At 39.7% G+C, this 21994-nt stretch overlaps 2 protein-coding genes across 6 annotated transcripts in view; one reads left to right on the top strand and one right to left on the bottom strand.

The window, feature by feature from the left end:
* LOC129373041 (rasGAP-activating-like protein 1) overlaps positions 1–21994 on the top strand; it is a 28017-nt gene that overhangs the window by 701 nt on the left and 5322 nt on the right. Inside the window, exons 1-16 of one of the 4 annotated variants that reach the window (XM_055050744.1) lie at positions 3497–3803; positions 4082–4138; positions 7526–7639; positions 8166–8227; positions 10844–10973; positions 11582–11663; positions 12038–12178; positions 13374–13465; positions 13904–14003; positions 14175–14328; positions 16899–16963; positions 17647–17759; positions 18393–18585; positions 18685–18822; positions 20490–20634; positions 21109–21281. In XM_055050744.1, the coding sequence (XP_054906719.1) occupies positions 3739–3803; positions 4082–4138; positions 7526–7639; positions 8166–8227; positions 10844–10973; positions 11582–11663; positions 12038–12178; positions 13374–13465; positions 13904–14003; positions 14175–14328; positions 16899–16963; positions 17647–17759; positions 18393–18585; positions 18685–18822; positions 20490–20634; positions 21109–21281 (1824 nt within the window). In that variant the 5' untranslated portion in view covers positions 3497–3738. Of the gene's footprint in view, positions 1–3496; positions 3804–4081; positions 4139–7319; positions 7395–7525; positions 7640–8165; positions 8228–10843; positions 10974–11581; positions 11664–12037; positions 12179–13373; positions 13466–13903; positions 14022–14174; positions 14329–16898; positions 16964–17646; positions 17760–18392; positions 18586–18684; positions 18823–20489; positions 20635–21108; positions 21282–21994 lie in introns of those variants that run through there. The other 3 variants (XM_055050743.1, XM_055050746.1, XM_055050745.1) reach the window with 3 other exon arrangements.
* Positions 166–3706, bottom strand: dgcr6 (DiGeorge syndrome critical region gene 6). 2 transcript variants are annotated; one of them, XM_055050760.1, is made up of 6 exons: positions 3679–3706; positions 2021–2140; positions 1613–1773; positions 1381–1481; positions 1164–1304; positions 166–1018 (listed from the first exon to the last, which is right to left on the bottom strand). In XM_055050760.1, the coding sequence occupies exons 2-6, from the start codon at positions 2122–2124 to the stop codon at positions 941–943; spliced, it is 585 nt and encodes a 194-aa protein (XP_054906735.1). In that variant the 5' UTR covers positions 2125–2140; positions 3679–3706; the 3' UTR covers positions 166–940. The 2 variants fall into 2 exon arrangements, with proteins under 2 accessions (XP_054906735.1, XP_054906734.1); XM_055050759.1 differs by lacking the exon at positions 3679–3706 and having other exon boundaries at positions 167–1018; positions 2021–2396.

The raw sequence follows: 21994 nt of genomic DNA, 5'->3' as shown, positions 1-21994 counted from the left end.
TTCTTGCAGACAAGCAAGACACAGCAAGATACTGATAATCTGTGGCAGATGGTGATATTTTGACACATATAAGACCCTTTAAATCTGAAGAAACGTGTAAGTTAAGGTAAAGGAAAATTTTTAATCTCGGTAATTTACGCATAAATCCACCAGAAATGTAATTTTGTGTTTAACAGTATATTTTTGGTACAGAAGGCACAGGTTTCAGTTCTATTATGCAGAGTACTAATTAACGTTTATCCAGACAATGGGATTATTCCTCATATTAACAATGTCCACTTTAGGAAGCAGAAAAAAATTAATAGGTCTTCCAAAAGAGTGATTCATGACTTTGGGTGAAATGCAGTTTTAATGAGTTCACCATTTTTTGCCATGTTGTCTTTTATTTAGGAAATTAAAAAATAAAAATTAAAACACAACTCTAACCTAACAACTTATTCTTCACAGTTTCAGCAGATTAACATACATCAGGAACATAATTCCAAAACATAACTTTACTGACAACTAAAGTAAGGTGATGTGCCATTATAACACTGAACTCAATATGACCAGACTATAAACTAGTAACAGATGAAATTTCCAAGTACACATGGGACAAAGTAGGGTTTGTGGATTATTGCAAAAAAAAAAAAAAATGGAAATACTCAAAACTTTGGGTATTTTTCAGGAAGGTAATGAGAGATACATCAGTGTTTAGCAAAAATGTCCCCCTGATTTAAGTCACAGCACAAAATAACAGGCAAAGTGCCCTTAAGAAAGTTTACAGTGTATTAACAGAAATTAAGCCCACTTTTATCATTTCTTAACTATAATCTGGTCTGTCAAAATGTCCCACTGTTCTCCTACAGGCCAAAACTTAATTTTTCCAGGATGTGACCAAATCTTTGATCTTCTGTATATGACAAAAAAAGAAAATACTGTCTCTGTTGGCAGATCTTTCTCATAGCAGTCCGGCATGCGAGTCCTTCTGTTGAAGCTTGAGAATCAATTCAAGCAGGTTCATCTGCATCGTGAGCTCCTGCAGTCGGACACAATTGGTTGAAAAGTGTTTAGAGAAGATATGAATCTGCACCTGATGGATGTTTGACTGATTAAAAAAAAAATCTGTGTAGAGTGAATCAGAAAGAAATAATTTCACTGAATGGGTGTGCGAAAATATTTACCAGAGGATTAGTGGTGATGTAAAACCCTGGGACTCCTGCTTTCTCCAAGGTGTTCTGCTGGTCAGTCACTTTTTGGTCCATTTCTACAACAATCTTCTTATCCATCATCTTTTGCTCCTCGCGAACCCGAGCTTCCAAAGCCTGAAACCCATAAACAACACATATTATACACAACAGTCCTCGGAGTATACATAATAATCGAGGTTTTATTTCTCACCTCAAGTTCAGTTTGCTGGGTTGTCTTGAGAAGTGAAAGGTTGTGCGGCTTGCATGACTGTAATGCATCCTTGTGTTTTCGAACCAGATCTTGTTTGAGTGCTTGGCGAAAGAGAATTAAAAATAATTTGTAAGTTGCAGGCAAATAAAACGAAGCAAAACTCTTCAGGTCTTGAGAATTACACATGTATAGAAATGTGTTTTCGACTACGTTCTGTGCGACTGGTACAAACCTTGATGTTCACAGTGCAGCTTCTGCCTTTGATTGTACAGATTTTTTTCTGTCAGATGCTGAATATCCAGGAGGCCCTGCACAATCTCATAAACTGTGCCATCAATGAGGGCTAAAGCCAGGTCGCTCAGAGTGTTGTAGGTCAGCCGCTGCTGGAAGGAGCTGATCAATGGGGGGAAAAAACAAAACAAGTCATAAAAGTCAAATTTAAACCTGCGAGTGTTCTGACACTGCGAGTGTTCTGACACTACCCACAAGTTTATTGTGGGTAGATTTTAGCTTCGATAAATATTCTCAACAAACTACAGCTAAGTAAATTATGCTAGCTCGATTGAATTCAAGTCACTTTACTTGCTGAAATTATTCTGTAGTGAAGAAAAAATATTGTAAGGAAAAAAAAAACACACACCTCGGTAAGCCTTTGACTAAAGTTTGCAGTTCAGAAAGTAAGTAGTAATGTCTCTCCTGTAGTTTTGTTGAATCGCTGTCGGTGACTCCGGGGTATTCATCCATGTTTTAAATTCGACAACTGCTAGAAACGTTGATCAAAATAGATAACGAACTTTAGCAAGTTCAGCTAACCCCATTTTTACTGTTCATGGCTTAAACTTTCAGAAGGAACATCGCTGAAGTAAGTTACGACACAATGGGTATAAGCCATTATTTTTTTACGTTACTAAAACCCGAATAATAATAATTAAAAAAAAAGATTTAATATACCGAAACAGACTGCTTGCTTTAACTGTATTTGTGTTTAATCTCGGAGGACCCCACAATAGCAGCTTGTAAACCTGCCTGTCTGTAATTGCTGAGATTTTTCTTCTTCAAATTTGATGGTGCTTGGCAAACAGTGCACAAGAATATTGCCGCCCTCTTCTGGACAAGGTGTGGCAACATAAACCGGAAAAAAAGTTCCATAAACTATTAAAATGAGAATTGAATGAACCATTGCTTATGAATAATTTTTCCACATATCATCATATCTTTTGGAGTAATATAAACTTTTTTCTTCAACTGCTTTCTTTCTTTATATCTATATACCCAATCATGAGTGTTAGATTGGTTCATGTCCACTTTATGTTTGTCTGTAATTTGATCATTTTAATATATTATGTACATGAAATTGATTGACATTGTTGTTCCTTTATTTCTGTAATAGTTTGATATTCTATGACTTTGTTCCTTGATGTAGGACTTGACCTCGTTTTGATTCATGGATATTTTGTATCTCCGTTGTATGTTAATGAATTAATTACTTTAATTCATTTACTTATGGATACCTGGTAACCCACACTGGAACTTGAAAGATAAAAGCATAACAGCACATAATTTTGACTTTGAATTCTGACGTTGAACCTCATATTTATGACTGAAAATCTAAAAATAGGACTTTATATCCCATAGTTCTTACTTTGAAAGTCCACATTTTGGCATGAAAACCCAAAACTGTGACTTTGTAACGTGTCTCATAATTACAATTAAGGAATTATATGTTCCCAACAGCGCCCCCTGGAGCCCAAAGCGCTGATGTAGCAGCTGTTACTTGGTCGCTTTCAACTTTTGGCACTCAATACAAATGGTCGACAGATGGCGCTTTATATCAAAAGACAGGAGCTTCAAAATTATTGTCTAAAATGTATTATGACTATCATAGTCTACAAATAGTAGACAAATAATGTTACCTGAACTAAGTTGTAATTTTATCCTAAAGGAGTTTCTGACTAAGCAGAAAAAGAAGAACCGCGTCTTGTGGTTTTGTAAACAAGCTGTTAAACCCGTTTATTGTATTTTTTCCCCCCCTTATGAATACTACATTTAAACCCCATTAAAAGCTTTTCAGACTCACTGAGGCTCGCATTGTTCACTTCATCCACGGACTGAATTATTTGGTACAACCACGGACTGTAAAACCGATCACATGCTTTGATTACATGTGGGGTCGCGGGTAGGTCTGGACGGTGAAGCGCGCCCTGGTCGCGCGCTGCTGGTGGGCAGAGCGCCGTCACGAGCTGAAGGTGTCATGAAACGGAGAAAACTCACTCGCAGAAAGGCAGGGGGGCTACTTACACCAGCTCGCATGGCAACAGAAGAGATACTCGCCGGATAGATCAATTTGCCGGAGCGAAAATGGCCAAAAACACGTCTCTGTATTTTCGGATTGTCGAGGGCAGGAACCTTCCGGCCAAAGACGTGTAAGTAATTTCTGAATGGCACGTGCTTCTGTGTGGTAGCCTTACCTGATAAAATAACCCGTGACTAAAATTTGCTTTTTTGAGAACTCTATGTTGGTTTCTCATTTGAATAAATTAAAAGAACAACGTGTGAAAAACAACAACAAAAATAAACAAACAAACAAACAAAAAAAGCTATGTTTACCCGCTCGTATTGACCTGAGCATCATTGAAAAGAAAAATGTATTTTAATCAATTACTATGTGCTCTTCCTGCCAACGTTTTCTCCTAATTTTCAGATCTGGGACGAGTGATCCTTACTGCATCGTTAAAGTTGACAATGAAGTTGTGGCCAGGTGAGCTCTGTCCATTTCAATCAACATTGACATAAGGTTCCTGGGAGGAAAAAAAAACAAGTTTTCAGCAATCTAGTCGAAATGGTCTGAAACGTCATAATTCATTAAACGCTTATATGTAAGCATGTAATAAATCGTACGTGTAACATACAATGTGTATGTTACCCATGTGGAAGGAGTGTTCAAAACGCCCACAGCATGGCTCGTTCAACGCAGCGAGAGAACCTGATACTGCTCTGGCCTTTAAACACCCTTAGGTAACCATGGTGAGCATGCATCAATTATTGCAGGGGGCACCTGCAAGAAAAGAAAACACTGGGGAGATGAGAGAATACACCTTTTTGCAGGTGTCTTTGAGATTTAGAGATAATCTAAAAAAAAGAAAAGAAAAGAAAAAATGAAAACAAATTCAAGAACCTTAGTAAGGAAATGGGAAGTATGATTGTTGTTCCATCTGGAGTGTTGAAAACTGCTCAGTGTTTCACTGCAGGCACTCACATTCTCTTTCACTTGCTGTGTTACTGGGCAAATGACTCTTGAGTGTGATTTCCAAGCATGATGAACCTGCTAGATTGCGCTGGGAAATAACGGATACACAAAACTCTTCCTATGCTCATTATGACAGTGTTTTTTTTTCCCAGGCTGTCATTTGTGTTAACTTTTAATTATTGTTTGTTAGCTTTAAGCTTAAGACTATTCCTCGAGGAGAAAAGCTTCCATTTTGGACTAATTAAATATAACCTTTGACCAAAGTTGTTTTGACTTGAGACTATTGTGTTTATCACACTGCGGGAAGGCAACAATGGTTTTACTCAGGTTTGTAAATGAACCTTTATTGAGCATCTGAATCTATGCCTCTGAACATATCAAGAACTTTGTTATTTACGCCTCAATCCTTTCTCAGTCACATTGGAATGGTGAACTTGAAAGCTTTCTGTAAATCGAGCAAAGCTTCCACTTAAAGCTGCTGACAGTTTGCATCAAAATGACACATCATTATCAAAGATATAACATGGTTGTTATATGTTGTCTGATGCCACATGTCATTACTCGTTAGTGTAATTTTAAATCTTTCTGTTGCACCTCAGTCACCTTGTCTCACCAAAATATTCATACCCTTTGAACTTTTGAACATTTTGTCACAATACAACTCCAAACTTTAATGTATTTTGTCGATACGCTCATATTTATGCTGCTTAGCCTTCTGTTCAACAGCCCTTAGATTCACACTTCTAACCCCACGCACTTCTAGATTCAGCTGCAATGACTTGTCTCTGCATTGATATGCTCTAGTCTTTTTAGTTCTATGTCAGATCCTTCCATCAAGCTTTGAGTTTTTCCCCTCAAATCATTTTCTGTTTATGAAATATGAGTCAGCTTATGTTTATCGTAACCTATGTAGACTCTAGTGTACAGTACATAGGTTACTTGAAGGTGCTTTGAGTTAGTGGGAAAATGGATTAAAAGACAGATGATCCTTGAAGAAAACTTGTCAAAGCCTGCAAAGGACATGAAACTCTGATTAGCGCTAACATTTTATGGACTCGCGTACATTAAATATTAATTTGCACATTACTGTCAAGTCTTTTAGTGCCTCAAGTAGACCGACACTATTTTGCATTGGCCTGTCATATTAAATACAAATAAAATATATTGTATTGTTGTATAACTGTCTCATGAAGCAGATAATCAGGGATTTGTTCTTGTAAACATCTTCCCTGTTGCTTCTCTAGTTCAGTTTGTTATCCAGATGAACATTGAGGTATTTTTACTTCCACTTCTTCTTCCATGATGGAAATAATGTTTGACCTAACCCTGTTTCTCTGAAAATCGACAGTCTTCTCCTTTGTTGTTGTCACATTTACCATAAGACCTTCTTTATCCCTGAGCACACAGCTGTGATATGGTTCTGTTAGAACTTCCTCTCTAGCTTCTTCATGTATGCTTACTTATTTTCTCTGATCTTGACTTTAAGTTGCTTCTGTATGCTCCTCAATAGTCCCTTCCTGAAGGCTTTTTTTTTTCTTGTTTAGCAGTTTCTTCAGGTCACTGTTCGTCAAGAGTTTATTACTGGAGAAACATTTCACTTTGCTGGCTGGTATGATGTTGTCCATGCAGACGTTTATATTTGGTCACATACGCAGTAATGGCTTTGATTTCATCTCCACATGACTGGAATCACAGTCAGCAGCCTCACAGCAGCCCTGTGACCATTTTCTCATGGTTCTTTGTAACAGGCTGCCTCTAAACAATGGGTTTATATTTAAGACAAGAAGGCTGTCTGACTTGTCCAGTGAGGTTTAGAGATACTTAATTGCTACCAATTAGAGGTTTTTGCAGATTTATGCATCTCTAACTTTTGCATAAAAAAATTGTGTTTTATTTTCTTTGGATGAGGCACTGACAAAGTGAGGAAACTTTGTAAAGAAGCAGAATTAAAGTCTCCAGATATTTCCACAGAAGCACTGGAGTGTTGTGTCTGTTGCACAGCAACATCTGAACTGATCGTATCATTTACATTCTCCGCAACAGCTGATGGTGAGATTTAAGTGGTTTCCAAAATAAAACTTTTGAACTCTCTTGGTGAATAATATGAACAAAATATTACCGCTAACAATTTGCCACCTGGGCTGCAGAGATGACACTTCACAGTGACATGTCCTGGATTACAATACTTGTTGTTGATGATCACTGCTAATCCTCCTCCGTTGCTTTTGCCGCTTCTCGTTAGCTTCTCTTTATCAACCTGCTTTGCCGCTTCTCTGCCTGCTCATATTGTGAGGAAGACCACCAGAGAGACATATTGAAGTTGGTCTCAATCCCACAGTCATGTCTCAATGAAACGCATAATGCTGTTTTCCAGATACTCTTGCTGGAGTTCACCCAACTTGTTTTCAAACAACACCACGTCGCCAAAAGATGGCTTGAACTCCCTCCTTTTCTCTCAACTCTTTGCTCCTGACACCTTCTTTTCAGCTAATCTGAAATTTTGTTTCTGCAGTTGAGGTATTATTTCGGTTTTTGTAGCGTTACTCACCTGCTCGTGATTGTACACCACCTTGTTGCTGTGGTTGCCAATGTCGAAAGTAAAAAGTATCGCCAAAGATCTTTCCAGCTGCACACCATCCAGTACAAGAGGGAATAATTGTCTAAAAATGTTTCCACCAGAAAAAGAGGAATTATTAAAAAAGAAGAGAAAAAAAATCAGAATGAAAGTAGCAGAGCGACTCCAGCATGCGGCCACATTCTAGAAGAGGTAAAAAATTAAATGGGAAAAGTATGAGGGGTATGTATAGTTTTGTAGAGCATTGTAGACATTAGAGGTGCATCATTCAGGCATTGATTTAAAAATGAACTCGACCAAATGTGTCAAACGTCTCTTTCCAGAACCGCTACAGTGTGGAAGAATCTAAACCCATTCTGGGGTGAAGAGTACACGCTGCACCTCCCAATGGGGTTTCATTCACTGTCGTTCCTCGTGATGGACGAAGACACAATTGGGTAAGAAGGTTTGAAACGTCTTCATTCTTAAACAGCCTAGTATCATGTAGGGCAGGGGTGTCAAACTCCAGTCCTCAAGACCTGGTGTCCTGCAACTTTTAGACGGGCCTCTGCTGCACCACACCTGAATAAAAATAATTAGGTCATTAGCAAGGCTCTGGAGAACTTATCTACACAAGGAGGTAATTAAGCCATTTCATTCCAGTGTTTGGACCTGTGGCACATCTAAAATCTGCAGGACAGCGGCCCTTGAGGACTGGAGTTTGACACCTGTGATGTAGGGGCTGGCATTTGATTTATAGCCCTCATTATTTAACTTAGCTCAGGAACTGAACTTCAAGTTCAGCTCAACTGTTTGGGAAAAAACAAAAATGACAGCCAAGCTTTGAATAGACAAGCGTCATCAGGCAAATGGTTGACCAGATTTTTATTTTAGAATATTAGGGCTGCATTTGTCTCTTTTTCATCAGAATGTCAATGCAGTTGTATTGACCTGATACTCAGCTTTTTTTATTCCACTCTGCAGACACGATGACGTTATTGGAAAGATCACGCTGAGCAAAGAAGCTATTGGATCTCAAGCTAAAGGTATGACCGACGACAAAATAAACTTCAGCCTGTCATTAGTTCAAAACATGACCAGAGGTCAAAAGTTAAACATACATGGATTTCCCAAGACACCGAACAGTCAAATGTCCGTTTTTAGTCTGGGAATGTTTTTTTTTTTGTGTTTTCTCACATGTTAAACATGATTTATTTGTGCTGATTAATCACTTTTTGGAATATTTGCCTACCACAAACTCATTGGGCTTTTTTTTTTTTTTTTGTGATGTGTTCCGCCTGCTCATCTACGTAAACGCTGGGATTATTCATTGTGCATCATAAACCAGGAAGGCAGCCAATGCATTTCAAACAGCCTTACACCATAAAATGCCTGGTTCCCTGGCAGAAAAGCTTCCCTTTCAGCTCCCAGTGTTTACCCAGCGTCAACTGTTACACCTTCTGCAATGTCTTGGCCAAACATATGGCACGTAGGGCATGAAGCGCTTTGGTAGTGCAGTCGCTTCACTCTAATACTGGAGGAGTTTATCATGTTATGTTTGCTGCATACAGATACGGTGCTTGTGAGAACCACCTGGCATGGCCTTCATTCCAGTGATTCATGACTACATGACGGTACTGAGTCACTGACTCCCTCGCAGGATTTTTCTCACAGCCTGGCCTTGATTTTATAGTTGTTTTTCACAGGTTTGATGTTTGTTTGATGTTTCTGAAAAATTGAAATGCAATCTAAACGCAGCCACATAACTTGCAGAAGAGTTAGAGTCAGGAGTGGATTGAGGTCTGTACCTACTTGTGCTGCTTCTTTCTTTTTTTTTTTTGTTTCCTTCCATCATCCCACATACTCCAGTCAGGCATAACATTATGACCAGAGACAGGTGAAACAAATTCAAGTGAAGATTTTATCCTCTAAAATGAGTTTGAGGAGAGAAAATTGACCAAGGGTTGGGATTTGAGTGACAAGGGAAAAATTGTGGATGATTCACCATGGTGAAGCAGGTTTATATGTTCATACATAAGATGGTGTACATGAAAATAATGAAACAAAGTTAAGACATATAAGACTAGAAATATAAGAAACCTATTGTTTTTTTTTTTAGTTAGAGCATCTGCAAAACTCCAACTTTCTTGGGATACACACCTTCTATCAACAACTGTTTTAATTGTTCAAGGAGGGATTGGTGGTAAACCAACACAGTGTAAGGACTTTACTGATGCATTATATAACGCAAAGGCTAATTTGTAAAAGAAATCATCGCTGGATCTTAGAAAAAGGTCTCAAAATATATGGTGCATCATAGTTGGTTGTGATGTGGCAGCATCAACCAGTCACAGTACTCTCACTGACTTGTTTCCACCTCTGAAATTTGTTCAAACCAAAATTGTATGCCTCCATGTGTCCAGATTGGAATCTAAGCATCTATTGCAGTTGCTGGATAAATAAGTCTAATCTGGTGAAACGTCTTACTGCAGTGGAGACGACAAATGTCTGAGCGCTACAAATCTCAGTCCATATACATATATTTATAGTTTGTTTGTTGTTTGTTTTTCACAGTGCAACATGGACTAAGACTCTGTCTGAGTGGCTCTTTTATGTCTGATGGGTTAGATAAGACTTTGTGAGAAAACATGTAAAACAAGTTCTGTAACAAGATTCTTTACAGGGATGACACTTTTTTCTTTGAAACTTGTATTTGAAATGAAAAGGAAAGAATAACAGAGCACTCTAAGTGCTTTTATGTTTAGTTAATCTACGTTTTATGACCTGATTGTAGTTTTGTAATCTGACTGGTTAAAGAGGCAACATGTCTGGAAAGCAATCTAAAAAAAGAATATTCTCAAATTTATAATCCGAACAGTGCTGTTTCCGCATATCTGACATGTTCTAACCTGCTTTGCTGTTACAAATCCAGAGTTTTTTTTGAAGACAAATGGGCTGTTAAATCCAACATAGTGTTATCCAAACTCCTATCACTGGAACAAATAAAAAAAAGCCAATATTATTCAGTGCCTAGCGAAAGGGTTAGTCTCCCTTCATCTTGGTAAAAATGCGAATGCTCTATGCCACCAGGACAACAGATTGGCCTTCATGGATTAATGTTGCAAGCCATTGCTGAAGAAAAGTTGTAAGAAGAGTCCCATTTGCGGTATAATGAAAGCCATGCGGGGGATGCCAGCAAACACTCTTAAGAAGATGCTGCTTTCAAAATGCTGTGTGGCAGAAGATTATAGCCCTTATGACATCCACTGTAAAGATGGTGATGGCAGTATCATTTTGTAGAAATACTTCTATTCAGCTAGAACAGGTACACTTGATCTATTTCACTGGGTGAGGAATGGGCCATCATTTCTGTCTCTACAGGTGCAAAGCTTCAAGAAACTTTAAAAAATAACACTAAGATAAAATAAAAAAGCATAACAAAATGTAACATTTCGCTGTAAATGTACAAATAAGCACTATACTTTGTCTCACTCTACCATATGAAATCCCACTGTGTACTGTAACGTTGCACAATATGGAAATTCAAAGAGTCTTCATACTTTAACAGTTTAATTTGAGAACCGTTTGTTTACCACCCTCTACTGTCAGCCCATGTTAGAAACTACTGTAAATAACATTGTCTGTGTGTGTGGTCATCACAGGGCTTGACAGCTGGATGAACCTGACTAGGGTTGACCCCGATGAGGAAGTTCAAGGAGAGATCCACCTGAGACTGGAACTCCTTAAAGACACAATGAAGCGCAGCCTGCGGTGCCAAGTCATTGAAGCCAGGTAAAATTAAAAACCAGCATCTGGCGTATTACAACATTGTTAGCTTTTTCTTCTTCTGCTCTTTCTTTTGGTTTGTTATTTTGTTACTTGCTTTTAAATCCTGTAAAGCGCTTTCTATTGCCTTGCTACTGAAAATGTGCTATTTAAATAAATTTAAATAGCACACACATTAGTGTGGGGGAAGAAAATCTCAAATGAACAAGAACATCTCAAGTAGTTTAGGAGCAAACTTGTCATAAAAAGAATAGCAATAACTTAGAAACAAATGTTCATACCATCTTCAACACAGTTAAATGTCTAGGGCAAAGGGCCACACCATATCTATTTCTGCGAAGAAACCTTGTCTCAATCACTTTGTTTGCTTCTGCACTTCCTTCTGAGTCACACCGCCTCTATCGCCCCACTCAGTGCCCCATCTGCCTGTCCCAATCTCTCAGCCACCGATCAGCCTGCCAATCACAATTTGACACTGGGTTTGAACAAAGCCGAGATACCTCTTAATTTAGCCAACCCCCCCTCCCAAAAAAACCAGTAATACCAAGATGAAACTTATATGATTGGTATAAAATAAGGGATTAGGTTGATATTTGGTCTGCTGATATCCACAGGGACTTGGCACCGAGAGATATTTCCGGGACATCGGATCCTTTTGGAAGAATTATTTTCAACAACCACAGTGCAGAAACCTCGGTGAGCTCTATGACCTCTATGACGTGTGCAGCATTCAAGAGATTCCCAGAGTAAAAAGGGTGTTTTTTTTTTTGTAAATAGTGGCTGTCTAAGATGCTGTGGTATGTCATAAGTATCTTAGACAGTAAGGCAGATGCAGAGATAATTATAGATATTTTGATTTTTATTTAGTTGAATTTATTTTGTATATGTATCCTTTCTTGCATTTTAAGCCTGCAACATATTCCATAGATAGGATTGTAAAACATAACAACTACAAGGAGATAATAATGTAACTATCTTTGCTGACAAAGCAGCTATGTTGTAAGTTTTATTTTCTATTCGATGCGTTCTTTTATGCATAATTTTCATGCTGGGATCATGTCTGGGTGCAGATTATCAAGAAGACCCGTTTCCCTCACTGGGGGGAAACCTTAGAGCTGGAGCTGAAGGCAGAGGACCTGCGTGAGGAGGGGACTGTGATTGTGGAGGTCTGGGACTGGGACATGGTGGGAAAAAACGACTTTTTAGGAAAGGTCAGGATCTCTTAAATTTTATACTATGATTGCTGTCAAATAATGTAGGTTACTGAATCCATAGCGATGGAACCTTGTTAAATTTTAAGACATTACAGCTACAAATCTCAGTGTGTTTTATCTGGATTGTGTGAGGAGCATGCTTGGCATCGTTTCTTTGCCACAAGTTAAAGTTTGGTGTTCTGATCTGAGCTAAGGAAGCTCTATGAATATGTTGGAGGAAAGATGGACTCCGTGCACCGTCTGGATCATGTTCATCACTGAGAATAGGTCTTGCAGGTCTGTGCAATTAAACAGCCAGCACACTTTAGTAGCAAATTGTGCACTTGATGACACATTAACACTTAGCTGGTTTGTCATAATTTGGCAATGTGGAAATTGATTAATTTTCCTTGTTGCTGACTCTCCCTGGCTAATGAGGTAGCATACTTTGATCCAAAGGGTTATGGTATATATGTTATGATTATTGTGAGTCTTATCTTATTGCTGGTGGACCAATAATAAGACGTTATTGTCTATTGTTCTGTTAGTTTCCTGTGAGCCTTGTTTCTAACTTGTCTTCTTTAACAGGTTTTTTTTTTTTCCAGCCCGGTTTTTAGCTTCTTAGCTGTCCAACTTCTCTGTCCTTGTCTTCTTAAGTCTTTGTTACAACAATTTCTTTTCCCTTGCCACTCTTCTTTTCAGGTCAAATTTATTAAGTGTGCAATTACTAAGTGACATTCTTATTTGACATTAGATACCACCAGCTTTCGATTCCGGCAGTCGCTCCGGGTTCCTTTTCTGGTTTTCCTTGCCCAGCCTGTCAGTTTTGGTGGATGGCAACGTGTTTGGTAGTTTACCATTTTATTTTCTTCTTTTCTTTTCTCAGTGATGGAAAAGAAAAGACTCATCTGACGTTGCTCTGTAAGATGATCGACACTTGAGATATCCTAAATTCTCCTCAATTTCTGGAATCAACACGTTATTGACTCATTTGTTTGTTTGTTTTTTCAATCCAAATATGCACAAAGCTCATCAGAGCTTTGTAAAATCTATACATGATTTTCCTTCCACTACAATTATGCGCTACTGTTGGTGCATCCCACAACATCCCAGACTGAAATTTCTCATTTAACATGACACAATGGAGAAACTTCTCAACACAAAACTACCATCTTTGTTGTTGGCTTCATCCTTGTTTATTCTTACTCCACAGGTGGAAATCCCTTTTGCTTCTTTGCACAAGACACCTGTGTTAGAGGGCTGGTTTCGTTTGCTGCCCCTGGGAAACAATGGAGCTGATGCTGGGTGAGGATTATGGGTGTACTTGTTTGTGCAGTGACACCAATGTGTGCAGTTAAAGACCTCGAGTGTATTTTGCACGTAGTTTTTTTTTTCTTCTTCTTTCAATGCACAGGAGGACAGGCAGTTGCTCACCTCCATGCTCCCTTTCATGCATTTAAATGAAGAGTAACAGGTGGAGGGCAAGGCCTCTGACAGCATCTGTTTCTTGAGATAATTTTAGAACAAAGGGCAGAATGAAATGCAAAAGAGATGTCATATTCGGTGAATTTCACAGGCTTATTAGGAACCCTCGCTTGCTGCTTAGTGCAGTTATAATAAAGAGGCTTTGTTATGTATTACAATATATAATAGGGAGTGACTTCCTATGGTTTGAGGATAGTGCAGAAAATTCCCCACTTAACCAATTCCTGAACTGATCCTTCTGTTGTTGTTGGTTTCCAGTGGCAAGCTGGGAGCTCTGCGCCTGAAAGTGCGTCTGGTGGAGGACCAGATCTTGCCGTCTACATACTACCAGCCACTTATTGAACTTCTGGTTGAGTCGGTAATCTCCCCCGCAGAGGTCAGCATCGTAGCTCGTCCTCACTACGGATAGTCATTCGTTCACCTTCATCATGACCACAGAGAATGCTCCATGCGTTACATTTCCTCCGTCTATCTGATTTCCGAAGGCACATTGTTCCTTAAGGTGTGATGAGGGTCTTTCTTTGAACAGGTGGAGGACAGCAGTGCCCTGACCATGCTGGAGGAGGTGACCACTGTGGAGAGCAGGCAGGATGTTGCGATGACTCTTGTGAAGATCTACCTAGGGCAGGGCCTGGTGGTGCCATTCCTCGATTACCTTAACACCAGAGAGGTCAACCACACCAGTAAGGACAAACAGGTTGAAAATATCAGGAAACTAGAATGAGCAGACATTATTAACAACTGGTTATATACTGCAGATGGAGCTTTGACGTTAAGTAGTTTATTTGTAAATAAATGCAAACTGTGTAGTCCTCTAAGGAAGGAAGTTTCATGTGTTGCATGTGTGAAATCTGTCTCAACATCAATTTAATTGTAGTTTTATGAAGACAAGAAAAATGCTTGATGTTGATCTTGAACTAGATTTTCAGATGTAAACATTTAAGCTCTAAAGATGTCACAGACAATTGATAGTTTACCAGTGAATATCCTTCAAATGCATTCATTCTTTATTGCAGTAGCATAAACTAACACTGAAAAATATATAAAGAGAATAAAGAAACTATTGTTACTTAAATCACCAGTGACAAGATTTTTGGAACCTCTTAAAAATACATAGTAAGATATAAGGACATGAAATGTTGTTGTTTTTTTTTTTTCAATTTTATTCACTTGGTAGAAACTTCTAATTAGTAATCCCCAACTTTCTGTTTCCCGGAGTAAAAATATGCAGTAAAAGAGAGTTTCACAACAAAGGTTGCGATTCATTTTTGACATGAACTATGTGGTGTTTTGTACTTTGTTCACTCATTACTTACTTTTGCTTTGCTATTTCTGTGTTCTGTTCTTTATTGGTTTAAGTTTCTCTTTGTTTTTACTCTTTATCTTTTGGTTTAGTAGTAGGATCCCCTCGTGTCCCGTCTGGATCCCTGTGTGTTTGTTTCTGTGTTAATTTGTCATTTTCCCTGAAGTCCTCAATTCAGGTCCACACCCTGTTGCAGTGTAGTAAGTTAATTGAGTTCCCATGTCACTAATCACCTTCCCAGCAGCTTTACTGTAAGTCAGTCAGTTCCCTTTACTCTCCATCTGCTCTGTTGGTTTCCCACCACCGCAGTTTTTCTGTCTTCTGTCACTTTTATCCTTGCTGTCCCATCATATGTTCTCTAGTTCTACACCTGCCTGTTCATTGGTTCATAGGTTCTCTTGATTAAATAATCATCATCAACATGAGGATGTCATTTTCAGGTCTGTGTTTGAGCCAAACGTCAAAACAGAACATGAAGCTTCTGTATCTTCTGGTCGTCTACAGACCAGAAGATACAGAAGGATGCTAGGAAAATAGCCTTTCCAGTTCTACCATCACAAATGTAAACACGTGCAGTTAAAATGGTTAAAATTGAAATTATTTGGCAACAAACACCTCAGTAGAATATGTAGAAATTAAGTATGGTGAAGGATCTGTGATGCTGTGGGCCTGAGTCTGGGGACCTTTATGCACTGTGTTTTTGACACTGAAAATGAGTTGTCATTCTGTCTCTCTGTATTTTCCAACTATATACAGAAAAGACAAAGTGCTCTATTTTTTACCCTATGAGCAAAAAAAAAAAGTGAAACATTCTCCTACTAATCAAAAGTTTAATGTTTCCATTAAAAAATGGATTGTATTACAAACGTCAAAGTGGACTCAGGCTACCGCAGCAAAAGATGAATTCATGTTGATGCTTTGCCAGTAAACAAGCTCAATAATGTACCTCAACTTGTCCAAATCGTTGTCGAAAATGTGTTAGTTTATCAGTCACAAACTGAAACCTGCCAGCTGCTGCTATTACCTCTCGCTCCTGAGACTCTCTAAAGGTTGCTGCTGTTTTAAGTCAGAATTGACATCAAGGTCTCTGAGCACCACAGCTATTGTCTGCGCGTAGGCAGTGAAAGCCCACCGGCACTATATTTACCACCCCGATGGCGATTATTTACTCACCCCAACAGTCTTTTCATGGCTTGTCCGAGGTCTGGATTAGTCATGTTTTTTCCTCCGCACTGTAGCCCCCCCAGAGATAATTCACACAGAGTTGTGCTTGGATTTCAAGCTCCGTCGGTGCAGTTCGAGATAATAAGTATAGTGCCCAAGTTTCCATAGCAACTGCACGTGATCCAACTGGTAACTGCTTGATCAGGAATAGATGCTGCGAACAGGCGGACATTAAAATTAGGAGCAGAGGGCAAGGCGAGGAAAGCATATTGTACGTCCTCTGCGTGGGAATGAAATCAGTCCTGCTGGCCCTGTAGGTGCCAATGTTTCACCAGAATAACGCAGTCCTGTCACCAGGGGCGTTTTTACTAACAACCCCTGAAAAGGATTTACAGTGATGGAGCAGCAACGTCGGGCTGCTCTCGCTTTTGACACTGGGCTGTTTTCTTTGTGAAGAATATTGTACCTTGGCTGATTAAGCTGCAATAAAATTAATATCCAATAAATGTTTACATAAAATATAGAAAGTGTGTGTGAGTTGTTTTCAGCTTGATTTAATCCTTCAGTTTCAAAGGTTGTAATCAAGCCGAGTTAATGTGGGTGCTGAGGGATTTTAAATGTTAGTAGTTTTAATACAGCGCTGAAGATTTAGATTGCAAAATTATGATTAATGAGCAAAGTGAAATTATTTAAATATCTTTAGTCTTAAAGCAGCAGTTGTGCATCACTCATTCAGTATATTATATTTGCTTTAATTTGGATATTTTCTTTGTTTTTTTTCCGCAGCTGATCCAAACACCTTATTTCGCTCCAACTCTCTTGCCTCCAAAGCCATGGAACAGTTTATGAAGGTGTGACAAACTCTTATTTTATTTATGCAAGAGTAAGAGTTTCTTTTTTTTTTCTGAATGCATGATTTGTCTTTTATTTATGACTAACCCACTTTTGTCCCTGTTTGCAGTTATTGCATTTCCTGTCTGAGTAACAGTGCCTTACAAAAAGTCTTAATACCTCTTTAACTTTGACATATTTTGTGAAGGTACAATGGGCAAAATTAAATTTCTTCTTGAAAACCCTCACTGTAGCACATGGTGATGCTCTTCTTCTGGAGGTAGAATTGATGAGTGGATGCATGAAACTATATGCAAGGCGATCCTGAAAGAAAACCTGTCGAGGCAGCAGGACAACGACCTTTTCAACATACAGCCAGAGCTGCAATATCATGGTTTTCAAAGTTGCTCTTCATTTTTAGATGACCTTTGCCCAAATTTCACTGAGCTTCTATAATTCTGCAAAAGGAACAATACGTGAGAGTTTCTTGTTGTGTTGCGAACAAATTAGAAAAAAAGCTTGAGAGGTTTTAATGCTGTTGCAGGGCACTCTACTGCAAATGCGCAGCTAAAGCATCCGACTGTATGCAGTTAACTTTCTGCACTTTGGAGAATTTGGAGGACTTGTACACATTTTGAAGCCAAACCCTGTTCCAGTGATGTAAATGAGGTACTCTGATTAAACGATGCTGTCTTGCTGCCAGGCCGTTGGCATGCTGTATCTGCATGAAGTGTTGAAACCCATCATCAATCGCATCTTTGATGAGAGGAAGTACATTGAGCTGGACCCGTGTAAGATTGACCTGAACTGCACAAGGTAAAACAGACCATACTGCAAACATCATGCTGGATCACACCACTAATGCACAAATCTGATTCTGATCTAATGGCGTCGTCCAGGACAGGTTCAGAGACGTTGTCAAGTCGCAGATTTATGTGTGCAGCTGCTAAAAAGCTCAAGTTGAAAATCTGCTGCACGAGGTTGAGAGCAAGACATACATACAAGAAAATAAAAGAGAAATAATTAAAAAAATAGAAGAATTTAGAAATGGGGAGGGTTTGTTGCTTGGCAACAACCATGAGCCCCCTGAGATGTGTCTCTATTTCTGACACGGAGAGAGAGAAAGACCCAGGATGTAACATCCTTTGAGTCTGCACTGGAAATGCCTGTCCTAATCTTTTTTCCCCATTTTCCCTCCCACTGAATGTATCCCTTTTGACATTCTCAGTCTAACACAAACTAGCTGTGTTCCTCTGTCCAATCTCCACATTATCAGTGTCTTACATTTATCCAGAGCACATTTATCATAATTATCCAGAGCAGGGAGGCCACCACTTGTGTGTAGATTGGGTAAAAGCTGCTTAGTTCTTACATGTTGCTAGTAAATGAAAGCAGAAAATGACTCTGGCTGTTTACCGTGTGTTCTCAAATTTGTCTTTGTGCCTGAAGACGGATTTCGTTTAAGAGCAGCTTGTCAGAGGCAGAGGTTCGGGACTACAGTGTGGAGATGCTGCAGACCTATTTAACCAGCATCATTGAGTCCATCGTCAGCTCTGTCGATCAGTGTCCTTCAGTCATGAGAGTGGCCTTCAAACAGCTGCACAAGAGAGTGGAGGAACAATTCACAGAGCCGGAGAATGAGGTCAGCGTCGAGCCCGACGCCTAAAAACTGGGAAAGATCCTCTGGGAAATCATTCTCAGTTCACTAAATTTTCTTTGAAACTCACTTTAATTTGAACAGGATGTGAAATACCTCGCCATCAGTGGGTTCTTCTTTCTGCGTTTCTTTGCCCCTGCCATCCTGACGCCTAAGCTGTTCCAGCTGAGAGACCAGCACGCTGACACACGCACAAGCAGGACGCTGTTACTGCTCGCCAAGGTACGACATATGGACAGACGTGGGTGCTTTTAGTATGAAACGAAAGGTGAATTGTTGTGTCCCAGAAGTCTGCAGAGAGGTGAAACACAAGGCTAATGATCAAGAATGATATAGTTATGTTTATAATTATTCCAATCATGGGGTCAGTATTAAGATTTAATATTTCTCACTTATATTTCACACTTCGTAGCTGAGGGAGGCAACAGTTAATTGTGTGTACAGAAATGTATTAACATTTTTAAATTATGTCATATTAAAACCAAAAGCTTCAATGTATTTTATTTGGATTGTATCTGACAGACCAACATAAGTGGAAGAAAAATATAGACACTGCTCCTCCTTATTTTAATTACTTTTTTTTTTTACAAAGAACAATATCAAAATATACTCTAACAGAGGGAAATAATGAACATCAGATTTCACCTGTGTGTTGTTTTATCTGAGGCCTCAGAGGCCTTTTTGAAAAACGTTAGTAAGCAGCATTATGAAGATCGAGGAACACAACAGGAAGTTGTAGAGAAGCTTGAAATGCACTTTAGTTTATAAAAGAATAACCCAGAATTGAAACGCCTCACAGAGCATTGTTCAATCCACCATCTGAATACAGAAAGAGTATGATACAACCATCAACACTGCAAATCAACCTGACTCCATACGCAAAGTGAAACATGGTGGTGGCAGTAACATCCTGTGGGGATGCTTTTCTTCAGGAATGGCAGAAAAACTGATGAGAAGAGATTTAAAATTGTGATGACTTGGAAGAGAAGAACGGACAAGAAAACCTAATTTTTATGTATTTTTTATTCTTTGATCTTTTTAAAAATTTTAATTAGTAAGTGTTTGGGTAGATTGGGTGACATCGAGACTAGCAAAGTTGTTGTGTCCAATGATATGTATGGAACATTTGGAAAAAGAAAAAAAAAGCCTAAAGTCTGTATGTACACTTGTATGGAAAATAATTTTCAATAAAAATCCGCAAGTTAAAAAAGAAAAGAAAAGCTCAGTGGATGTGAATACTGGACACAAGACACTGAATGAAAATTGGTGACCATGCAAAACACAGGCTGCTGTTTCAGCAGCGATGCAGTGAGCAGAGGGTTTCACTTCTTCGCAACGGTGTAAAAATACAGCATCACAAATAGATTGTGTGACAGATTAGACAGACTAGCACTAGAAAGCCATTAGCACACTGTGACAGAGAGCTAACCACACCTTGAAATGGCAATTACCCATCAGTGTCGCTTGAATCAACACCCACCATAGCTTTAAAAATAGCGACCGCATGTCACGATCACTTGCTTGTTGCTGAGACCTCATATTCTCTCTAGTGCATGGGTCTGCGGTTGCTGTCCATGGTGCTGAAAGGCTGTTGCCATGAATCCAACACACACATGACGAGTAGCTATTTTTACCCCTGTATGTGCAGCAACCAGCCCGCGGTTCAAAGTGGAGCATCAGAGAGGGCCGTAGCGAGGGGGCTTCCTTCTCGCCCCCCCACTGGCCCCCTACTGAGACCAGGTGGAGGCCACACAAAGAGCCTCACAGCACGCTTTGGCCCTCAGGGACCCTTCTGATCTTTGACTTTGAGACCTGCTGTTGGTGGGCGGATTTCTGACGTGATGAAAGATATCAGTGGAGAGCGCATGTCGTGTGTTTATGGTCCCCAGGCGCTGCAGAGTGTGGGCAACCTGGGCCTTCAGCTGGGTCACGGGAAGGAGCAGTGGATGTCGCCTCTTCATCCCATCATCCTCCGCAGTGTGGCCTCCGTCAAGGACTTTCTGGACAAGCTGATCGACGTGGATCAGGATATTGGTAAGGCAGACGACACTGAGCGCTCCACTGAACCTGTAATCAACCAGCAGGAGACCAGCTGTCAGAGGGATCTGATATGAGCGCGATACAGTTGCTCTGTGGTGAAATATTCATAACCAGCTGGAAGTCTGGAAAAGGGCTAATACTTGTACACACAACACTGGATACCCAGCACGTCTTGAAAACACTTCCCCGTCACCCCCACCCTTCTGAAATATTGTATTTCACACCCCCTCTTTTTCTCTCCGGTGCCAGTTTGACATTTAGTTCTCTTCAGGTGGAGATTTTTACAAGTCATAACACTCACTATTCATGTAATGAGGTTTTCCTTTTGTAGATTGAGGTACCACCGCCGTAACAGGGGATTGCAGTATAAATAACTGTCACCTAACAATTAGATCTTATCTATTTTGTAGCCTGGGGCTCCCTCGTGCCTGTCAGGTTCAACATAGTGTTTTCTTCTCCCCACTGCAGTGTCATCGGTGCCTCAGAGGGCTGTGTTCATGCCTTCAGTGACGGTGAAGGAGGGATACCTCCACAAACACAAAGCAGAGGGACCCCAGCTGCTGTCCCGCTTTGCCTTCAAGAAACGCTACTTCTGGCTGACTAGCGAGACCTTGTCCTATGCCAAGACCTCCGATTGGCAGGTTGGTATATTCTGCTAACATAAAGTGCCTTTCGAAACTTTTCTTTTCTCTCAGGCTATTATCTGTTGTGTCACCTCTTTGGAAGGAAGGATCACACATAGAGTTCAAACTTTTATACAAAGACAAATTTGACAATTGTGGTGTGGATTTATTCTCAGACTTTTTTAATCTGATATGTCGAAATAAAATCCAGGGCGATCAGCTGCTTGTGTTTGTTTGTTAGAGAACATTCGTGGACAGACGGCATCATGAAAAACAGGACAGGGCAGTGGTAAAGTTGTGGAGATGTTTGAGGCAGGCTTAGGTTAAATCTGGGTTAGCAGCTTTAAAAAGGACTGGCAAGAGGAAACCATTGTTCAAAGAAATGCAGAAGAGACACCCTTTTCAGCTTGACCCAAACCTGTAGGGAACAAGGCCAAGTGTTCCCCAGTCCTTAAGGCACGCTGCATCTGATTCAGATGATTGCAGTTCAACAAATGCTTGGTAATCAACCCAAACATGCAGGGCAGTCTGCTTTGAGAACCAGGGTTGTGGAACTCTGCTCTGGTCGCATGAAAGAAGAAAATGCAAATGCAAATCTCTGCGTGTGGTCGTGTACCAACACTACATCACACTGAAATGGTGTGTTCAACATTTCACACCAACACAGCAAGTGTCACTCTCTGGGCAAATGTCAAACTTGGTGAGTTCAAGTGACACTTTAGCACACTTAA

This window comes from Poeciliopsis prolifica, unplaced genomic scaffold (assembly GCF_027474105.1).
Source record: "Poeciliopsis prolifica strain line A6 unplaced genomic scaffold, Auburn_PproV2 SCAFFOLD031, whole genome shotgun sequence".
NCBI lineage: Eukaryota > Metazoa > Chordata > Actinopteri > Cyprinodontiformes > Poeciliidae > Poeciliopsis > Poeciliopsis prolifica.
The sequence above is the reverse complement of the archived record's forward strand: the minus strand, read 5'-3'. Positions and strand labels throughout refer to the sequence as shown.